The sequence below is a fragment of the Juglans microcarpa x Juglans regia genome, chromosome 2S (genome assembly GCF_004785595.1).
Source record: "Juglans microcarpa x Juglans regia isolate MS1-56 chromosome 2S, Jm3101_v1.0, whole genome shotgun sequence".
Lineage (NCBI taxonomy): Eukaryota > Viridiplantae > Streptophyta > Magnoliopsida > Fagales > Juglandaceae > Juglans > Juglans microcarpa x Juglans regia.
In genome coordinates, this window is record NC_054597.1 from 31084127 (window position 1) to 31105079 (window position 20953).

General features: G+C 38.4%; 3 protein-coding genes across 8 annotated transcripts; 1 reads left to right on the forward strand and 2 right to left on the reverse strand.

The window, feature by feature from the left end:
* Nucleotides 1-2130: 2130 nt before the first annotated feature.
* On the reverse strand, nucleotides 2131-4699 carry LOC121252895 (putative clathrin assembly protein At2g25430). Of its 2 annotated transcripts, none has more exons than XM_041152731.1 (3): nucleotides 4679-4699; nucleotides 4319-4517; nucleotides 2131-4242 (listed from the first exon to the last, which is right to left on the reverse strand). In XM_041152731.1, exon 3 carries the CDS (start codon nucleotides 4214-4216, stop codon nucleotides 2342-2344), a length of 1875 nt encoding a protein of 624 aa, XP_041008665.1. In that variant the 5' UTR covers nucleotides 4217-4242; nucleotides 4319-4517; nucleotides 4679-4699; the 3' UTR covers nucleotides 2131-2341. The 2 variants fall into 2 exon arrangements, with proteins under 2 accessions (XP_041008665.1, XP_041008664.1); XM_041152730.1 differs by having other exon boundaries at nucleotides 2131-4226; nucleotides 4679-4693.
* LOC121252896 (BRAP2 RING ZnF UBP domain-containing protein 1) lies at nucleotides 4658-9564 on the forward strand. The gene is made up of 11 exons (XM_041152732.1): nucleotides 4658-5022; nucleotides 5221-5329; nucleotides 5444-5558; nucleotides 5676-5773; nucleotides 6674-6780; nucleotides 7378-7627; nucleotides 7879-7932; nucleotides 8390-8533; nucleotides 8699-8763; nucleotides 8999-9053; nucleotides 9139-9564. The coding sequence occupies exons 1-11, from the start codon at nucleotides 4733-4735 to the stop codon at nucleotides 9295-9297; spliced, it is 1446 nt and encodes a 481-aa protein (XP_041008666.1). The 5' UTR covers nucleotides 4658-4732; the 3' UTR covers nucleotides 9298-9564.
* Nucleotides 9565-9975: 411 nt separating this feature from the next.
* On the reverse strand, nucleotides 9976-20275 carry LOC121252894 (topless-related protein 4-like). 5 transcript variants are annotated; one of them, XM_041152728.1, is made up of 26 exons: nucleotides 20075-20275; nucleotides 19757-19886; nucleotides 19472-19651; nucleotides 19231-19344; nucleotides 18938-19096; nucleotides 18649-18826; nucleotides 18427-18550; nucleotides 17929-18041; nucleotides 16851-17019; nucleotides 16595-16704; nucleotides 16405-16474; nucleotides 16198-16271; nucleotides 15919-16014; nucleotides 15690-15785; nucleotides 14888-15015; nucleotides 14547-14781; nucleotides 14295-14459; nucleotides 14132-14224; nucleotides 13799-13942; nucleotides 12843-12953; nucleotides 12579-12758; nucleotides 12083-12211; nucleotides 11886-11981; nucleotides 11298-11486; nucleotides 10707-10873; nucleotides 9976-10620 (listed from the first exon to the last, which is right to left on the reverse strand). In XM_041152728.1, exons 2-26 carry the CDS (start codon nucleotides 19834-19836, stop codon nucleotides 10428-10430), a joined length of 3393 nt encoding a protein of 1130 aa, XP_041008662.1. In that variant the 5' UTR covers nucleotides 19837-19886; nucleotides 20075-20275; the 3' UTR covers nucleotides 9976-10427. The 5 variants fall into 5 exon arrangements, with proteins under 5 accessions (XP_041008662.1, XP_041008661.1, XP_041008658.1 ...); XM_041152727.1 differs by having other exon boundaries at nucleotides 9976-10626; nucleotides 19757-19880; nucleotides 20075-20272; XM_041152724.1 differs by having other exon boundaries at nucleotides 9976-10626; nucleotides 20075-20272.
* Nucleotides 20276-20953: the final 678 nt, after the last annotated feature.

Below are 20953 nucleotides of genomic sequence, written 5' to 3' on the forward strand. Positions count from 1 at the left end.
ACATTCTTATGCCAATTGAAATTACCCAAATACCCCTAATTATGCACGTTAATGCTAAACAAAGAAACTATTAGCACGGATTAGATTAGTAACTAATATATAATATTAAGAGCACTAACACAATAATTTGGTTACAAAGGAAAATTTTTTGAAGAACTTCTAAAAGGTAAAATCCTATGGGGCAACCAAACCCAAGAAAGTCAATTTTATCAATTGAGAGTATTACAAGTAAAATGGTTACAAAACCTTTGTAATTAGACACATTTACCCAAAACATGTGACCCGCTTGTCTTCTACCGCAGTAAGTAGTCAAGACCTCTAACACTCTCCAATCTTTGTCTTTCCTATTGGAACATCCAGTGGTTGAACTTGAACACGGCAACTCCCCCTTGGAGTATGCTCTCACTCAATCCTAGGGATTGAGTCTTTTTGAAAAATCATTCTCTCAAGAATTTTCTCTTGCACGATCTCTTGAAGTTCTACCTAGATCTTCAAGCTCTCAAATACTTGTGAATATGTGCAGTCCAAGTGTCACCTGAAACCCTCAGCCGACTCCTCTATAAATAGGCAATGTTGTCATTGATTTGGAGAATGATTCTGCTGACATGTTTATCCAGAATCTCAGTCAGATATGTTGTTAACTATTTGCGAACATCTCGGACTGGATCACTTCTTCTGGATTATCTTGAGTTCAAGTTTGTTTCAGTTTCTTCAATAAATTTTGCATCTTTATCTCTTCAACTGACTCTTTAGACTCGAAACATGCCTATGACTATTGTACATTCTTATCTTATAATATGAACAAGATTTTATAATATTTACAATTTAAATACTCATCCTTATCGGATAAACACTTATTTTTATCGAATGTACTCCTAAAATCCTAAAAAATACATTCATCCATAATTCGAATTGAGTACGAACTCATCTAATTCTAGCCAAACATAAATTACATTTACATTAACTATCATGTGACGCACATCAGGAGATTTAAAATTTACTCCCTTTGCCCCCCTCACATAAACGCACGATAGGGTTTACAACTACCCCTTCGCCCCCCTCTCGCGATGGTCACTCGAGAGTCAATAGACATCTCCGCCCACCCTTTCCCTAGACCATAACTAAAACCTCGAAGCCCCTTGATGTCGTCACCCACTCCTGTCTCTCTCGAAGCCGAGACACTCCGAGGACGGATATTCTCTACCATAAGTAAAGCCAAGGCCCAAGGTTCCTTCCTTCATTTCATTTTCCCGATTTTTCATTTCTCTTAATGGATTAATTCCTTAGCATTGGTTTGTGATTTTCAATCTCTGTTTCTCTCCTTTTTTAGTCTCTATTATTCTCTTTGTCTAGGGTTTTAATTTTGACTCGTGGACCTCAAGTGTTTCATTGGCAGTCTTCCAAACGATATTGTTACTTTTAAGCCAACGATCATTACCCAGTTGGTTTTGATCTTTGATTTTTTTCGAGTTTATTATCTTCTGGTTATTTTCTCTCTCTTTCCGCTGCTATTTACAAATATACTAGCATTTTTGGACCTATTTTGTTGGCCACTACATTGGTAAATATCATTCTTAATTTTTTTTTTTTTTTTTCAGGTGAAATAATTTCTAGGTGAGTTTGTTTTTCACTTTATGTAGGTAGTTTTTTTTTTGGATAAGGATTTGTTGCTGCAAAGGTCACCATCACTAATGAAGAAATAAAGGTGGCAGAGGAGGAAGTTGAAGGAGGAGAAACAAGCAGCCGTGTCTCTGATGACACTATCCAATGGTTCTGTTCTTGCCTGAAAGGAGTAAAAAGAACATAAAGGGCATAAGATTAATGGTGCAAAATTAATGGTGGGCGAAGGACTGGTGGCGGCAAAACACGACAAAACTGGTGTCCTGCGGCAGTGCAAAGCAACAGAGATGGTGCGAATCGACAGTTTGAAATACTTAAGGGGGCTTTTGTTCTAGACAAAGCTTCTCTTCTATTTATTTTTTGAGAGTTTACTACAATGTGATGAGGCTATTGTAATTTCTGTGAAATTGCTGACGTGGCTGAATATTAGTGGTGGCTGTTAAACCCATAGCTGCTTCAAAGCAGAACTGGTTAAAGAACTATCGGGTTCCAGTATAAAATTCGGAAAGAGAAACAAATAACAACCGCTTTCATTATATTATATGTACTCTCTATTGTTCCAAACCACATGTCTTTCACTCCTTTCAATCCAAGTAAAGAAAAAACACGGTGGAAAACAACGAGGAACATAGAAAATCTTCCAAATTACAAAAGAGGATGTCAAAGGAAAATGGTTATCTGCATCATAAGAAGAACAAACCCTTCTCTAAAGACAGCCATTTCAATAGGGTGCGTAGTAGTATCCGCCTGGCATGGGCTGTCCCATGCCACCGACCTGTGGCATACCATAAGGCATCATTGGTTGAGGGCTTGGGCCATAGTAGCCAGAGCCACCAGCAATCTTGGCCAAACCCACTTGGCCTTGCATCCCATCCCTTCCATACTGCTGCCAGAGCTGCTGTTCCTGCACAAGCAAGTGTTGCTTCTTCTCCATATCAGCTATTTGTACATATGAAGGAGGCGGTACTGCAAGGGACGCAGCAAAGGGGTCCTGCTGCCCTACTGCCTGGACTGTCCCGTCCGGAGCAGGCAGTGCCAGCACTGGTGTAGCACTCTTGCCTGGCCCAGGCAAAGCCACACTACTTGCACTTCCACCACTCAATTGAGTAGTGCTCACATGCTGCCTCACTGCCCCCTGATCATACATTCCATTCAGTAGCAACGGATCAAACCCACCCCCCAATGTAGCCTTCTGTTTTGATAGATTACTAGCCGATTCTGCCAATGCCAACTCCCAATCTGCTTTACCGGTCTCCGCAGCAGGTGTTTGCCATGCCGAAGTCACCTCAGGCTCTCCATTTGAAGGGAAAGCTTCCCATGAGCTATTTGTATTCATTGCTGCTGGTCCAGAGAACAGAGCCAAAGCCAATTTGTTGCCTTGCTCATCAGCTGAAATAGCATCATCCCTCAAATTCACCAAGTCCTCAGTCACCTGCACCTGCTGAGGCTGTGGCTTAGGCTCGGGTTGAGGTGGAGGTGGAGGTGGAGGGGTATAATTCTCTGGCGGAGGAAGAGCCTTTATCTCATTCATATCCAGCTCCACCTCTTCCTTCACTGGCGCCTTGTCCTCTCTAATTCTCTCAGGGCTCTTTGGCTTGTTTGTCATCTCCCTCAAGAACCCCTCGAGCGTCCCCAAAAGCTTATCGGTAATCCTTTGGACTTCAGGATACTCAGAGGACCTTGCAATACCCATATCCTTACACCAATTATAGAACCCCATAAGCTCATCAATCGTCTTTGCCGCGCTAACATAAGCATCAAAACCTTTAACACAATCTACGTACTCCATCTCTGTGAACCTATCCAACAATATCCCCAATGCCTCGCATATCTCCACATAAACCCCAAAACTCTCCCTCACAATCTGGTAAAGCGCTACCAGCACCAACCTACTACTCTTAGCCGCACCGGTCGGCCTACAAGCCAGTATCCGGTCAAGAATTCTCAACAACTGGTTCAACTTCCCTAAAACCCTCTCGGGCCGCATATCCTTCATCGGTGTCTCTCTTGTCTTCTCTCTCCCAACCGATTCACTAACATCCCCATAGGATCTCGACCTCTTACCCATTCCATTATCAATTTCATCCTTGTACCTATCCTCCCTCTGATCCACACCTTTCATTTTCTTCTCATAGACCACGCTCTCGACCTTCTCATCCAAATACACAGCGTAGAACCTCACGAAACCCGAGTGATCCCATGAATTCGAGTGCGCCTCGTCCCTAAAATCGGACATGTTCAAGACCCGCATACCCCTACGGGTCGCATAAACAATCTCCTCCTCAAACGAGGGATGCCCATCAACCAAGACTCTATGCACAAGCATCAAAGCCTTGAGGGCCACAATCCAATCGCGGGTCTTGCTAAGCCGCTTCGATATGGTGGCGACGCACGCACTCACATACCCTCTGGAGTACGCGGTCAGGTTTATGATTTCCCTAATGTGCCTCTCTTCGGCGGGATCTTCGTCGTGGGTGGTTGCTTTTACGACCAAGACTTCAAGATCCGGGGCTATGTTTCCGGCAACTTTGGCTATGCTAATACTAGTTTGGTCTTTCACAGCCCCGATAGCCTTGCGGATCGTACTGGGTGCCATTACTCCTGAACTATAAAAAACCACAACTGGGCGATCTGGATTCAAGATTCGGGATTACAAGAGAGTTAAGAGTTGGAAATGGAAATGGAAATGGGTGTTTACCTTATTGGCTCAATTCGTTTGGAGATATGGAAGGGAGGGATCTGATGGAGGAAATGGGAGATCCGTTCAAAGCCGGTGAAGGAGGAGATGGATTCCTTTGGATCGAAGTAATACGGGGAGAGCACGGGACCGGACGTCGTCGGTGGAAAGCAAAAGTAAAGTCCCTTTGGGTTGGGGTCTGGGGAGGGGTTCTGTGTCTCTGTGGCGTCTGAGTTTACTACGTAAAAGTAAAAATGAGAGCGCGTATTGACGTAATTGTAACGCATTTGACTTTGACATGTGGGATCTGTGTTTTCATTCCATTTTCTGCGCTAATATTCTTTCCTCTTATATTATCATTACACGACGTCGAATTGATACTCTCTCTCTCTCTCTCTCTCTAACGAGTCAGCTCGACGATACGACTCAGCCAACATGTTCTTCCTCCGAGTCCACTCGGTGGACACCGAACAGCCTCTCGCATTCGAGGTCGCCGAGTTCATCTCCACCACTACTGCGTCCGTCCCAAATCCTAACCCTAAGTTCACCGAACGCAGAGGCGTAGCACACCTTTTCCGGAGTACGTCTCATTCTTCGCTTCCAAATCCTAGCTCCCGATCCACGCTTCTCTTCATCGTCGCCGTCCCCAACTACCTTTCCTTTGATGATTTGATACGCTTCTGCGGCTCCCACATCGACCACGTCTCCGAGCTCCTCTTCATCAGGCACGACACCACCCCCCCCCCCCCCCCGGCGCGGGCGCGCTTCTAGTTGTTCACACTTTCCTTTTGTGACGAAGTTTATGAGTTTTTATTTACATTAAAGTCCTAATTGCATGTCTGATTATTGAGAAAATTCGTGAAATGGAAAAGAGGATTATTATAATTATTTTCTCCATTTTTGAATTTCCTGTATTTTTATAGGAACGATGGGATGGAGGATCGGTACAGCGTTTTAATCAGGCTTGTGAATCAGTCAACGGCTGATGGATTCTATTGCAGTTTCAACGGGAAGAAATTTTCACCGGGCGAGGTAGAAGAGTTTTTGCTTGTATTATTGTGGTTTTGATTGCTGGCAGAGTAGATTGGACTCTTTGAATTTATGTTTTCCCCCCTTCGTTTCGTATACTTATGGTTGAATTTTTAGGCTGAGGTATGCCATCTTCTGTTTATGATGTCTGTGGAGTACACGGAATCAGCTGAGATAGCCGGGACTCCTCCTCCCGGGTGTACGGAATTACCTACTTGCCCAGTTTGTCTTGGTGAGTCACATTTTCTCTTTCTTTTACGTTTTGGTATGAATTATACTTGCATATTATGCTGCATTTTTTGGGATTAATGTTTGCTTGGTTTCTTTGAATTTGGGTTTTGAATGTCAGAGAGATTGGACCCGGACACTAGTGGAATACTGAGTACAATTTGTGACCATTCATTTCAGTGTCCTTGCATTTCAAAATGGACTTATTTATCTTGCCAGGTGAACTGTTTCTAAATTCCACGAACATCTCCTCTAGTATGTTTATGTTTTGGTCAGAGAATTTGGTTGAATAAAGAGATTGTTGGTGTTGCTACAAAAGATGGTTTCGAATGAGCGATGTAGTGCTAAATATCCATAGCATTAACTTGACTATGGGGATTCTCAGCGTTATGGATATCAAGAAGAAGATGTTTGCACAAAGGAAGGTCTTGTTATCATCCACCTGAAGAAGTGCTGTTGCTTGTAACCCCTAGGGGATGGCTCAAGTGGTAAAGGCCTTGGGCTTGGGGGTATGCTCCCCCAGGTCTAAGGTTCAAATCCCCTTAGGTGCAAACAATCTATAGGAGCTATCGGACTGAGGGATTTTTCCCTTAAATTACTCGAGGTGCACTTGCGGGAAATTCATTGCCGAGAGCATGTGCACCCCTAGGATTAGTCGGGATGTTGTTCCTGGACACCCAGTGCCAATAAAAAAAAAAGTGTTGTTGCTTGTAACACACTTTTGGTGTAGATTCGTTTTCACTTGGTCTTTTTCTGAAGCTCCAATATCATTATAGTATTTTTAGGATCATGAAGAGCGCAATTCTTCATCCCTATAGTTTGTCTAACAAGAACCCAACTTTTCACGGTCAAAATAAGCTCAAAATATCATATTCACTGTTGCTCGAGTTACCTAAAAAAGAGAGAATATTTTATGCACTTGCAATCATGAGTTTAACTTGCACTGTTTTATGTTTACAAATATGGAAATCTTTTTATCTTGTATATTGCATGAAACATCTAGCGTCGACAGGCCTAGCATAATAGCATCTTCTGCCTTAGTTTGAGCATGTATTAGATTATGGATGTTGGGATGACCATATTGAAGGAGCTTTCTGAATTACTTTATTACGTTAGCAGCTTTGCCGATTCTGTCAGCAGCAAGATGAGAAGCCAACTTGCTTTGTTTGTGGGACATTGGAGGATCTTTGGGTTTGTATGATTTGTGGTTTTGTAGGATGTGGAAGGTATGCATTATTCTCCTTCTTACTCTGATTATTGTTTCTGAAGACTCCAAACTAAAGCAGCACTAATGTAACTGTAGTTTACATTTGACTAAGTGGATGCTTGGGGAATGAGATAAGTTCTTCTATGAAATCTTGGATTTTTTGCTTCAAAGTCTAGCTTGCATCCGTCAATGAGAAATTTGTGAATAGTAGTGAAATGGTTTGTGAATAGTAGTGAATAGTTTGTGAATAATAGTGAAATAGTTTGAGTTAAGATGTTTTTTAGGGTTTTGGGAAATGAGAGAGAAAAAGTTAAACAATAAAGTTAAAATATTGGTAGAATATAATTTTTTAATATAATTTTTATTTTGGAATTTGAAAAAGTTGAATTAATTTGAAAAAGTTGAATTGTTTTTTGTGTTTTACTAAGAAGTTTGGGAAAGTTGTAATGATTAGGTAATGATTAGATAAAGAAGATTTAGAATTGAGAAGTGTTTGTGTTTGAGTGATGCTTGGGAAGGAAATTATGAGATGAGATGGGATGTGTTTCCCAAACAACCCCTAAACTTTTTCTGGTGATTTCGTGTTCATAGTTATTGTTTATATTTCTTTTGATAGATATAAAGAAGGTCATGCCGTTTGGCATTGGAAGGATACACAGCATTGCTACTCTCTTGACATGCGAACACAACAAATTTGGGATTATGTTGGTGACGGTTATGTTCATCGGCTGAATCAGTCAAAAAATGATGTCAAGTTGGCGGAGATGAACTCTCATTGTATGTCATCTGAAGGAGATTGTGGTACTTGTGGATGTAGTGATGATTCTGGAATAAGTGGGGCCCTCTTTAGCAGCAAAGTTGAAGCAGTATGATTCTCTTATTGTAATTGTCTTCTACCGATAAAAGGAAAAATTGCCTTCTGAATTTTTTAATATGTGAATCCTTTATTTAGTTGAACTGCATTGAACTTCTCAACATGAAGTTCTAATACTCATGATATTTTGAGACCTGAGAGCAGAGCATATTTCATGTTATTGTGTACTGGTTGTGTTCGTATTAAAATCCTTCTCTCCTTATAAGGCATGTACTTATCTTCAATTTACATCCTTGGCAACAGATTGTAGATGAGTACAACCGTCTTCTCGCAACTCAGCTGGAGACCCAAAGACAAGTAAGTTGACTATCAGTTTACCCATACTCCTGCCACATTCTTGCACCTTCATTCCTCTTTTCTCCCAACCCCTTGATTTAGAGATATTCACTCATTAGTTTTTAAAGTAGTTAAATAAGTCTCTTCCACACCCATCCCGTTGATCTGGTGATTCACCCATTGTTTTTTAAGTAGATGTTGAAAATCTCTCTGTGCTTCAATCATGCAATACGATATCTAAAGAAGAAATGCGGTCTAATTGTCTACTCGAATGCGGTATACCAAGTCCAGCCATTGATTCAACTTTAGATCTTTGCTAGGGCTGGGGTGGGGAATTTAATGGGAAGGGCTAGGACTACCTCCATATATGTTGTTTTGTTACTTGCAGACACGCTTTGCAGTGTGATGCCCTCATAGCTTATTTTGGCACCCCGCACATCCTCTCTTTAAAGCAAGATTTTTTCTTTTTTGGGTCCAGTACTATGAATCTCTACTTGTAGAGGCCAAAAGTAAGGTTGGAAGCTCAATTTCAGAAGCAGTGGAGAAGGCTGTGACTTCCAAGATGCAGGACATCCAAATCAAATTTGAAAAGTGCCTCGAGGAAAAAAATGCTGTTGCAGATGTAAGCTTTTAATTTCGTCCTAATCAGGTTTGGAGTTTGTGGATTCAATTTACTGCTATGCAAGTTATCTTGTTCTAGGTTTCGGCAGAGGTAGGTTCCTGATAAACATTTTCATTCTTGATCTTTAGCAACTTTTTTCCCTTACAGTACTTTTTTGTCCTTTAGATTAATCGAAATCTGATCAAGAACCAAGAAATTTGGCGAAAGAAGGTCAAGGAAATTGAAGAGAGGTACATAATCGTTATTAATTTTTGTTTAATTACATGGACAGTGACGTTGTTGGATCTGACAACTGTGGACATTTGGGTTTGCTGGCATCTGGAACATTGCTAGCTATAGAGAGCTATATATGGTTATCATTGAAAGCCTTATTAGTGGTTCTTACGCAATACATGATGAGCTACAATGTTAAAAAAACATGGAAACTTGATTGTCTTCAAAGTATTAAATTCTTTATTCTTTTAGGGACGCTGCTGCACAGAGGTTGAGGGATGAGAAGATTCTTGATCTGGAAGAACAGGTACTACATAACTTAAACCTTTTTCTTGTAAACAATAACACGAAAATGTCGGTTCCATTAAAATTGATGAAAACGACGTTCACAGATTAGAGATCTTACTGTCTACATTGAAGCCCAGAGAACGCTTGGTAACATGACAGATTCAGATGGCATCAGAGAGGGTACACTCTTACCATTACCTAATAAGCAGTCCTCCCCAGCCAGCACTAAGAGGCAGACGAAGTCAGGTCGAAGACGGAATTAGATTGCTGTCATCTCTCATTTGGTGATAGAATCAGCATATTTCCCAAGGTTGGATGATGTTTAGTGGAATGTAAAACAAATAGATTAAGAACTTTGTCCAAGAATCAAGTGGTGCTTCTGGTTTATCAATGTTATACTTGTATAGGCGATTCTTGGTGGGTCATCATTGTCAGTCCAAAATAGGCAATACGAGTTTTTGTAAATTCTTGCAAAGGCATAAACCTCAAATATTCTCTCATGATGATGCCGGAAGCAATTCACAGTGAAATGGTTTGCCAGTTTAGGAACATGTAACTTGTTAAGAATCTTGATTACGTACTGGAACCGTTCATATATCCATTTTCATGACTATTTCAGAATTTGTGAAACCGCTTTAAAATGGTAAAAACTTATTTTAAACTGATAAGATGTGGCATGTTAAGCTTAATATACCTTCTGGTCGTCTTTCGTTTACATTTAACTTTTGAACATTAATGGGTTTCTATAGAAGGCATCAGATGGAATCCTAAGCAAAACCAAACAGATAAATATAATATGCGACGCATGATAACCATCATTCTGAAAGTGGTATTGTATCAGATAGAACTGCACTTGCACCACAAATCCACGTGGAAAGAGCCAATTTCTTATTACTATCAACTGTATCAGGAGGTCATTAGTCATGGAAGGTTAAACCATGGACAGAGTAACCAAAATTATATTTTGAACATAGAAAGACCTTACAAATGTCTGTTTCACAACGAGAGAGAGAGAGGACAAAAATTTGGAGTAGCTTGGTGAAAAGGAAAATGCTAAAACAGTCAGGGCCTGAGACCAAAGCAATTCATGACCCTGAGTTTTATTATAGTAAGACCTTATCCTTCCACCAAATTTACAACATAAACTCAATACTTCTCCAGTCATGCTAAATGAAGGGAATCAACTGCCACCATGGCTTAGCCAGAAATTGGCATAAAGATGCTGCCACTAGCAAACTCCACTAGGTTAAGTTGAAGTATCCTAAAACTATAATTACCTAATTTGACAGTTTCCCTAGAAAACCTAACAGTCTGATAGTCTGGGACAAGGAATCACATGCAAGAGATGCATACACTGAAGTTCCTTGGGGCACTGCACAGATATATGGAACCATCACCTTTGGGGTTGTTCTGAACCACCTGCACCAGAAATGGTGCTAGGTCCAGCACCATTTTCAGTGGGAGGGGAGGTGCCCCATTTTCCTTCCGACTCCAAAGGCTCGAGTATGTGGACTCCACCATCTGTAAGACCTAATGCAAACTGATTTGATTCGGATGGATGCGCCGCAATGACAAGAGGGTACACTCTAATGCTGTAAAAGTTATTAGATAAGTCAAAGAAAAGCACAATACAAATCAATTGGCTGAAACATAATTGGATAATTGCATGCACCTGGGGTTGGGAGATAGATAAGCAGTCGGATTTATCCGACATCTCAGTCGTAGTGTTGAAGCAGTTAGAACACCCACACTTCCATCTTCAAAGCTCACGTATATTGACTGGCTATCACAGGAATATGTCGCATGTGTGATTGGACCACTGGCTTCCCGAGGGACCCACTATTAAGAGAACACAATTCCATAAGTAATTATCAGTAGCCTTGAACTAGGTACAACTAAACCCATAACTGCATTGCTGATTTGGAAAACAAACAACAAAGCTTGCATGAATTCCGAATGCTCTCTATATAATTTTTTTTTTTTTTTTTTGGCATCGGGTGTCCAAGAACAAAGTCCTGACTAATCTCGGGGTTGCACTGACCCTCGGCAAGGAACTTCCACCAAGTGCACCTCAGGTAAAATGTTTTCTATAAATATAATATCAGATATCACAACTAAAGAAAAGTGATTAAATTCATTAAATACAATATGTTTTGTCAAGCTACATGCATGCATCACACAGTAATGTATCTACGTATATCTCTGTATGCATGCAGTTATAAAAATATCACTCTGTATGTATGCAGTTATAAAAATATCACACCTGCTTAAGGCATTCTAATTTTGGTGCATTGTGTATAGCTATCTGTGTCTCATGAACCACCAGCAAATGTATCTGATCTAGATGGAATTGAACACGTGTATCTGCAAGAGGAACAGCAGCTCGACCACTTGGAATCTGCAAGAATTTACTAGCCTGCTTCTCCCATACATCTGTACTCCAAACACACAGCTGGAGAGAATAAAATAAAAGTTTAAAACCAAAAAATAAGAGGGTGAGAGGATGCTTTTTGAGTAGATGTATCCAGTATGCAATAAATGGTCAAATCACTCAAATTTTCTCCAATGACGAAGGCACAGAAAACAAAATTAAAATGTTGTATCCAGTGTACTTTTTACGCCTTGGAAAAGAAAACAAAAGTAAATCGAAATGTTTCCAGTGGCATTCATTTTAGAGAACCATTCTTTAATCTTTGGCCTGCACTTGTGGCCGTAACTAAATGATCCTAACGTGAATAGTGACTAACGAAGAACAAGAGCCAACTGTCAGCCAAAGATGAAACCAGATGGGGCCTAGAAAGCATTCCAGCAGCTGGTTCATTATTTTAACACAAATCTCAATATACTATACCTGAGAATCAGCTCCCGATGAAACAAGCACGTTTAGAGCATGAGAGAAAGCAAGGCCTGTAATTCTTTTCTGATGGCCTTTCAGCTTAGTCTTAACCTGAAAAAATGGAGCATGCAAATTGTTATGAATGCCATATGCCAAAACTTTATTAACAAATTTAAGTCACACATTCAAGCTTCAGTTAGACAGAGTAAGACCTCATCAACCCGAACGTTATAGATTTGAATAGAAGAGTCCTCCATGCCTATTGCAATGATGTTATTGTCTTGAGGGTGAAACGCAAGAAATGTAGCCGCTGGAGGTGGGGGCATGAATGTTGTCATTGTCTGCAATTGCAGGAGATTCACAAGGAATATGACCACAGATATAGAAGCAAATTTTTTGAAAATGTAGGAATACGTTGAGAACTCCCCACTAAAAGTCCACCCAATATAGCATCCAACTCTATTATTTGCCTTGGCTTACTTTTTGTTTTCCACAAACTTAATATTTACTTTGAAAAAGTACTGTTAATCTAAAAAAACTTTTAAGGATTAATTTCTAGCAGGAAGAATTACTTCTGCAGCAACTTGGTAGATTATCCTCAGAAACAGCTTCCAAACATCATAACTGTTTGCTGGTTTCCAGAAATAATCAACCAAGTACAACACATATACCCAGTGAGAAAGCGTGCAGAGAAAGCCTTCTATCTACCTTAAATGTCATCATATTGAATAATGAAATTTTCCCCCCTGAAGCTGACATGACATAAGAGTCGTTCTTTGACAGCGCAAAGCATGGAACAGCATCCTCAGGATTTGTATCGCTTACATCATTTGTCATTAGTATTCCACTTGGAGGTTGCCATAATTGAGGTACTACACTAGCTGTGGCCTGCGAGAGGAAAATTCTTTGAAAAGAGTAAACTATTGTAAAACAATGAAAAGAAGATGAAAACTTCTAAGGAAACTTCAATACCTTCCCTGCTAAATTTTGATCATTTCTCTGCCATTTCCAGAGCTTGTGTACGGCATTAGATGCCAAGGCCAATATGGCTAGACCTGAATTTGTATAGATTAATCTAGAAACCTGAAGTGGTTGTCAATAAGTCAAACCATAAGTGAAAACTAAACATCAACTTCCACAAACTTTCACCTAAAATGCAAAGAAATATATCCCAGTTATATGTATCATTGATTGCAAGACATATTTAAACCGAGTTTACAAAATCAAGTTGAAAAGCACATGAAAAATATTGTGCAGGACAGGCCAACTATATATCCATGTATTGTGATCCATTCATCCTCATTCCACTAGAATGTGAGCCACTCACTCCAAAGGTGACAGCTTTTCATTACATCTTATAGTGCGTAAAAACCTAATTAATTGATTGCATTTCATTATTGCTTTTACTACCTGTAAGAGGCAATATAATGTTTTTATGGTGCCAAAACAGGGAAAACACATTATATTCGATTATTTTAACTTCAATAGATATATAAAAAAGTTTGTAGAAAGCATCATGTTATTCTATATTTACTATAACTAGAAAAATCAATTCAAAATCAATTAAAAAAACATTTTAAACAATTCACAGAGCCATTTTTACTATGAATAAAAATATATATTCCCAGTGCACAAGTCCAATACCATAATACCTCTCTCTCTCTCTCACACACCAACAACACTAGAGGTTGCATGGTATGCAGGATGCACACACACTGAGCATTAGGTAAAGCATGCATGATGAACATATAAAAGAAGAATCTGCAATGTCAATTATACTTGTACATACATACAAGACAAAAAAAGGGGAGGGGAGTGAAAGAAAAGTAACATATATTAGAAGCCCTTTACCCTTTGAAAGTCAACAAAAGTTGGTGAAGTGGAAACAAAAAACTTAATTCTAATAAAATTACAGAGTGGACACATACCCTCATTGTTGCTAAACTATCAGGGAGCCTTAGGGAGCGGCATTGTGATGCTTCATTGATCTCTGTAAGCTTCCAGATCCTAGATTTATCGACTGACTCATCAGCAATTCTGGGTTTTATGTCCAAACTTCGACTATCACTGTTCTACACAAACTCAAAAGGAAAAAGTAAATCCCTTGACATATAAATGCTAACTCAATGAACATCCAAAGATGTCTGCATTAAAAAGAAGAAAATCATATGAAACAATATGCATAGATCAATTAATAATATTGCTTCTTTTAATTAAATCTCATTAAGCATCTAAATCACCCAAAGGACATTAACACTCACCATTGCAACCATGGCTGCAACTGGAGTAGCTCGATCTCCAATGCTTGTTCCAACAGTTGCATTGGCCAATCCAAAGGTGCCTACTGCAGGGGCCTATATATGAATGGTGCAATTAGGAAATGTAACTGAACAAGATCTGTTGAGGTTGAGAAGAAATAAGTACCTTAACAACAGCCGCAGAAGCAACTCTAGAAGCATCAAATGTGCGATTCTCCATTGTTCTTAGCAGCCTAGTTCCATCTGCATTTGCTAAGATTTTAACACCATTATCATTTGTTGAGACAGCTAACAGTATTCCTTCCTTGTTAAATCTGACACAAGGAGAAGCCTGCAGGTTTTCAAGACCAGGATAGTTGGTTGGCAAGAAGGATTTCTATAAAAGAATCAACATAAGTGAAGCATAACCAATAATTACCGGAAGAGAACCCTCTGCTTCAGTAGTTACTGATAATCTATCTCTGTCCATGTCCCAGAATTTGATCAAGGAATCATCACCAGCAGCTAACCACCGATTTTTAGTGGTATCAAATTGCACAACCCCCACACACTGCTTCCCAAGACCATGATATGTGCGCTTCACAGCACCTTCACTTTCATTCCATTCCACTAAGAATGATTCTCCTTCTTTATTTGTCCCACATGAGAACAATCTGTGTTTACCATAAATCATTGAAAGATATTTCAGTAACAACATCATATGCTAGCAAAAGTCTACCAAAAAGAAGGGAATGGGTAACAGCAATTTCATATGTGTACCTCGTCCCGTCAGCACTATATGCCATCATGGTAGATGAATGGCCTGGTGCATCATAGTCAACTCTTGAACCCATGTTATCATACAACCATGCCTTTATCTTTCCATCGGTTGCAGTCGAGAAGATAAACTGAATAGAAGGGAGAAAAAGGTAAGAAAATACAACTCTTGACAACAGCAATAGCAATAGAATCATGCGATACAATTTTTTCTTTATTAGTTTTTTTTTTTTATCAGTAAAAAAGAAACTTTATTAATGAGAATAGGCATAGCCCAAGTACAAGAAAAATATACAAGAGTAACACCTATGCATGCAATACTTCTAGATAAATCTCTCCTTTACACTATGAAAGAAGCTTTTGCAGCTATATCCAGTGATAAAGCAAACTCAACGTGGGTCAAACTTCAAGAACCTGTAAGATATTTTATTCCCCAATACATATCATTAGATGGATGGATGTTTAAGTAGCTCATGGCAAGGCCAAACAGGCAACGTTTGGTTGTTTTGGAGACTAGCATACAAATTATGAGTATGGAAAATGTCCAGTAATTGGATTATATTTATTTATATTTGTCTTGAAATAACTAATACAGATACCTTTGTGATTAGAAATAGAATACATACACATATATATATATATATATGTATGTATATGTATATAATGCCATCCCCTCTTCTTTTTAAAATATAGGACCCTAATATCTTCTACCTTATAAAAAAAAAAAAAGAGGAAGAATTAGTAGAATAAGAACAACTCAGTTTTATTGCTTTATAATTAATATAAATAGATTGAAAACCATTACCTGAATGTTTTCTTTGTGATGTGGACATACGGAATATACAGGTGCTTCATGACCCTCAAAAGTATACAGCTTAGTCCCCGTGAGTGCATCCCACACCTGCATAATCTTGAAATCTTATCTATAATTTCCAACCCACATTATATATATATATATATATGTACACACACACACACACACATATATCCAAACAGAACAACCAAATCAGAACTAGAAATATAACAAAACAAACCTTAATGAGTTTGTCCTCGCCACAAGTGACAGCACAGAGTTGTTTGCTTGGATAAGAGAAAGCAAGATCATTAACACTACCAGCATGGGCCTCAATCTGAGAAACCACAAAGAATTCATGGAAAAAAGTAGTTAGCAAAAAGAACTATATGAAATAAGCATATGGAAAAAATAAAAAAAGAACTAAAAAATGGTTTGATACATTATTGAATTGAAGACACTTAAGATTAAAGAACTGGAAAAGAAAATAAACAGACATGAAAGGAATTAGTTAATGGACCTCTAAGTGGTTTCGCAGATCATCACCACCATGATATGAGTACATGTGCACAATGTGCTTAGAATATGCAATACCTGACATCAGGACAAGAAATAATCTTATACATCCATTTTCACTGGTACAAGGCACCATATTCCCAGGGTTTTATTTCCAAACAATTGCAATGAGAAAACAGTACAATATAGTGACTACAGATTGTGAGCACACCAAGAAGGGTTCCATCAGGGCTCCATATCACACGATTTACTGAGGCTGTATAGTCATTGGTGATAGATGCCTAAAAGAGAACAAGAAAAGCTGAATTTTAATTGAAGAAAAGAAGCCTCAAATAAACATGCCGTGTCCAAAAATTTTTAAAAACAGAAAAAGAAAAAATGTACAGTATCAAAAGCCGAACCTGCAGAGGCATTGAATGTGCTCCAAGATCCCAAACTTTGAAATTTCTAAGAGCGATCCTTTCACGGCTACCTAACTCCCATACCATGACATCACCCATGTTTGTTCCAACTGAAATTGTACAGGCTCACATAATATAAGAAAAAAAAAATCAAAGATAAAAGCTAAAATCTAGAATTCCAAAAACCTGAATTTAAATAACTACACCACAGGAATGAAACCACAAAATTACATTCTGTACATTAAAAAGGGCTCACCAAGAAGTAGAATCTGCTGCAGTGGATGGAAATCCATACTCTTGACAGCTGATCCTTGATTTAGAGTCATAACAACAGTTTTGGGCAAGTCATCAGTAGTGTAGGAACTTTGACCATGGCTCTGTCCAGTGTATGCAACAGGCAGAATATTTGCTGGCAGGTTGTGGACCTGTTGATAAATCATAAACGCATCGTCAATTACATGACTCTTTCACATTGATCTTTCAAGCAATGGCAAAATCTACATATTGAATAGATTTTCAATCAAAGACAAAAAGCAGAACCTTAGGTTTCGAGACAGCAGACATGGATATATCAGGTTCACAAGTTATAAGATCCGTGTAATAAATTCATTAAACGGCATAACGGCAAACCAGAAAATTTACAAAAAAAAATCATAAAAAAATTAAAATCAAATCTACCATCCATGTCTTCTCCCTCCCCCCTCCCCTTCCTCTTATGGTATCAAAAGTATTGAATGATGTGGTGCACAAAAAACAAAATAAAATAAAAGGCAGGCACAAACCAAAAGCTAAACAACCTAATCAACATTTATCCAAAATTGATTTATATATATTGTCTAGCATGAGCATCAAAACAATTTATATAAACTTTTTTATGATGACTAATCCCTTTTTTTTTTTTTACAAGTAAGATGACTAATCTATTTCCATAACATTTGAATGATAATTCATTTTGATAGTTTCTAATATATAAACATGGAACAAGTTCATTTGAAAGGATAAGTTACTTAATCATTGCTTAACATGAAGCATGGAATATCGTATGGGGAACTACATCTTCACGCTACAGCATTGGCACAGCTGTGACCGTAAGGAAGAAAGAAAGAGAAAGAGAAAAGAGGGGGGACGATTCAACTCCCAATTGTGTAGTTAGAGAACTCTCACATCAATCAAATGGCATATTTCAACATCCTCAAGCATCAAACAGATAGTACCACAATTCTCAAGTGATGTTAAAATATATATCCAAAATCAGATAAGCAAGAATTAAAAAATTTTGTTATAGGACTCGAACTTGTAGTTGGTAAATTTAAGTTATAAACAACATGAAGTACCTCATCTGACAATCCAAAAGGTCTTGATCTTTTCAACACATGTTCAGAATCGGCAGTTTGATAGTCCATAGCTGGGTTATTGGTAGGGGGGGTTCTGGGATGCTTCAAGATGGCTGCCACCATGAACAACGGATGCATAAAGGGCAGGAATATACCAGTTGAGATGGAAGCAAATAATGTAGGAAGAAAAGCAGATTGCAGAAGTATCTTGGCATAAGACATAAAGGGAAAGGAGTACATCAGTTGATATGGAAACAAAGAAGTTATTCAGGAGAGCTGAATGAAAAAGCATCGTAGAGTAACTTCATGCTCCTCAGGGTTTGTAACAATTCCAGTATCCATATCCCAATTATGTTTTTCAATTATATTTTCTTGATTTACAGACAACCATAATAAATAGTCATGCATTAATATCATAAGTACAGTTGGCAATGCCTTAAGTTAGCATATAGCAGTTCCAAACAAACCTGGTTGGAAAGGTATTCTATATTCTAATACCTGAATTGTTAGCGGCAGTCAAGCCTAGGGGTCCTGCAGAAGCTGAAGGGTGAGGCACAGGAGATGGATTAGCCATCCATCCAGCAAGAGACGTCGGAAGAGCTGCTGGCGTGGGCTGAAATGGCTATAAACATATAGACCAGACTCAAATACAGAAATTCAAACTTCAAAACAGATTATTTACCAAAAATTAAGAATGGTTCTTATCTACTTTCCACTTACACCATGAGCACTCAGTGGTGGGAAACCCCCAGCCTTAGGGACAGCACCCATTAAGGGATTCGTGACAGGGGATGGGGCACGTGCACCATTCGGTGTTCCACAACTGTGGTCCACAAATAGTGTCTTAATGTCTGGGTTAGGCCTTGGATTCTTACAAAGTTGATGCTGCCAATTTAAACTGCAATTCAAACGAACATGTGTGAGGAAATAAGAGAACGTATCCATTACTGAAAGCAAAACTCAACCATTGACTTCAGATACAAAAGCAAGGCAAAACTTTCTCAGGGACCTCTGATTAATTAGTGTGCGCAATCTTGAGTTCTTCAGAGGAGGAAGTTGAAGCTTATCTCGAAAAAGTGGGTTAGCTTCTATCAACTTTTTTAGTTCAGCAAGCATTATACCCCTAGCAGACTTGGTATCTCCATATTTGGACAGCTGCTCGTTATCTCTGCAAATCAATATAAAACCAGAGGGACCCATGAAGTGATTTAATGAAAAAAAGGATGGTCCATATTAAGTATCATAAGAAATCCAAGAACCTTGAATCTACAAAAACAATCCCGTTGAAGACATTCCTCATACCGAAAGTTGTCTAAAGTCAATAGCTGCGTAATTTCCTTAAAAAGCTCTTCATTAAATGCGGCAAACACTTTCAAGTCCTTGACTAACACATCCACAGCTTTTGCACGATCCCTCCTGCAATTACCATTGATATAATTCTCAATAATTCGAACCAAACAAGCTGACAAGTAGCACAAACAAAATGACAAGTTAGAGAAACAATAGTTTAGCAAATCCAATTCTGTAAGCTTTTAACACCCACTTGTCCAAAGCTTCAAGGTACTTCTGCTTGCGAATCTCGAAGAAGATTTTCATCGAGTACCTATTGTCGTCAACCTTGGTGAAACCGGACAGGTACTTTTCAACCTCCTCCCACTCCCCATTTGTTACCATATCCTCAAAACACCTCATGTTGAAGAAAAACCCGGACTCCTGCTCCAACCTTCACAACACAGTTACCCGAAATAAATAATTTAATCAAGTAAAACGTCACTGATTTACGTCTACATAAACAGGCAAACAAAAAAATGAAGAAAATTAACCATACTTGTGCACGGTTTCTTTGAATTTCTCTTCTTCGAGAAACTGAAGTATGAGAAACACAAGTTCTCTGCTTAGCGAAGACATGGCTGTGCCGCTCAAGAGCGCCCAAAAACAACAGCCACAACGATCTAAAGCTTCACGGATCGATAACAGTTCAGCATGAAAACCCAAAATTACGCAGCGAACAATTCCAGAAACCAAAAAAACGAAAGCATTCTTAGTCCGAAAATTCAACAAGCTGAGAAAGGTGAAAACAAAATTAACAAAATACATACAATACATATAGAAAACAAGAAAATGAGGAGGAGAAGACGGTACGTACCGGAGACAGAGTTTGGCAGGTACAGATCGCAAGGTTTTGGAGAATTTGTGAGAAGTTTTGGTCGCTCTAGAGCATTGGCTTTGGAAAACAGCTTTCTCTCTCCATATTTTGTTCGCAATGGAGTGCTTCTGGGGAGTATTTATATAGAGAAAGAGGGTTAGGGATTTGGAAAAAAGAAAAAAAAAAAGAAAGAAATAAAGAAAGAGAGAGAGAGAGAGAGGGGTTTGAACCGAAGAAACAGAGGTTTCGGACAGATATTAATTACCGGGTGAGAGATAGAGAGATACGATCATACGAGATGAGATGGATGGATCTGATAAGTAGTCTGACTTATTACTAAAGTGATAAGTCACTGAGCTTATATAAACCGAGAGATAGATCAGCTAGCTTATATGGGTCATGCATGCATATGCGTGATCTGTTCTGCTTCGGATGGAGAGGCTAGTACGAGGTGGGTTTTATTGTCTTTTTGTTTTCTTTGAAGGTTAGGTTTAGATATTAATTAGAGTTGGAATGAATTAAGAGAAAAATTAAAAGTTTAATAAAATATTATTTTTTAATATTATTATTATTTTAAAATTTATAGAAATTGAACTGTTAATTATATTTTATATGAGAATTTAAAAAAATTATAATGACTAGATAAAATGAGATAAGTTAAAAAATTTTTACTATCAAAATATTTCCTAAATATTGTCCATTCATTGACCTCTGCCCTATTATGAATTAAAAATGTAATATTTTATATAATTATATTTTAAAATAAATTATAAAATATTTTACAAAAATAATTATTTTATAAAAATACTTTTATTTTAAAAAATATATTATAAAATGTGTTTGTAGATATCATTATTTATGATTAATGCTGAGGACAAA

Coding starts and splice junctions, on each gene's coding strand:
- LOC121252895 (XM_041152731.1), bottom strand. CDS start 4,216: ATGGCACCCAGTACGATCCGCAAGGCTATCGGGGCTGTGAAAGACCAA.
- LOC121252896 (XM_041152732.1), top strand. CDS start 4,733: ATGTTCTTCCTCCGAGTCCACTCGGTGGACACCGAACAGCCTCTCGCA. Junction 5,023..5,220: donor TCCGAGCTCCTCTTCATCAG/GCACGACACCAC, acceptor GTATTTTTATAG/GAACGATGGGATGGAGGATC. Junction 6,781..7,377: donor GGTTTTGTAGGATGTGGAAG/GTATGCATTATT, acceptor TTCTTTTGATAG/ATATAAAGAAGGTCATGCCG.
- LOC121252894 (XM_041152727.1), bottom strand. CDS start 19,836: ATGTCTTCGCTAAGCAGAGAACTTGTGTTTCTCATACTTCAGTTTCTC. Junction 15,786..15,918: donor GCGAGGACAAACTCATTAAG/GTTTGTTTTGTT, acceptor AAGATTATGCAG/GTGTGGGATGCACTCACGGG. Junction 15,016..15,689: donor ATCACAAAGAAAACATTCAG/GTAATGGTTTTC, acceptor CCTTCTATTCAG/TTTATCTTCTCGACTGCAAC.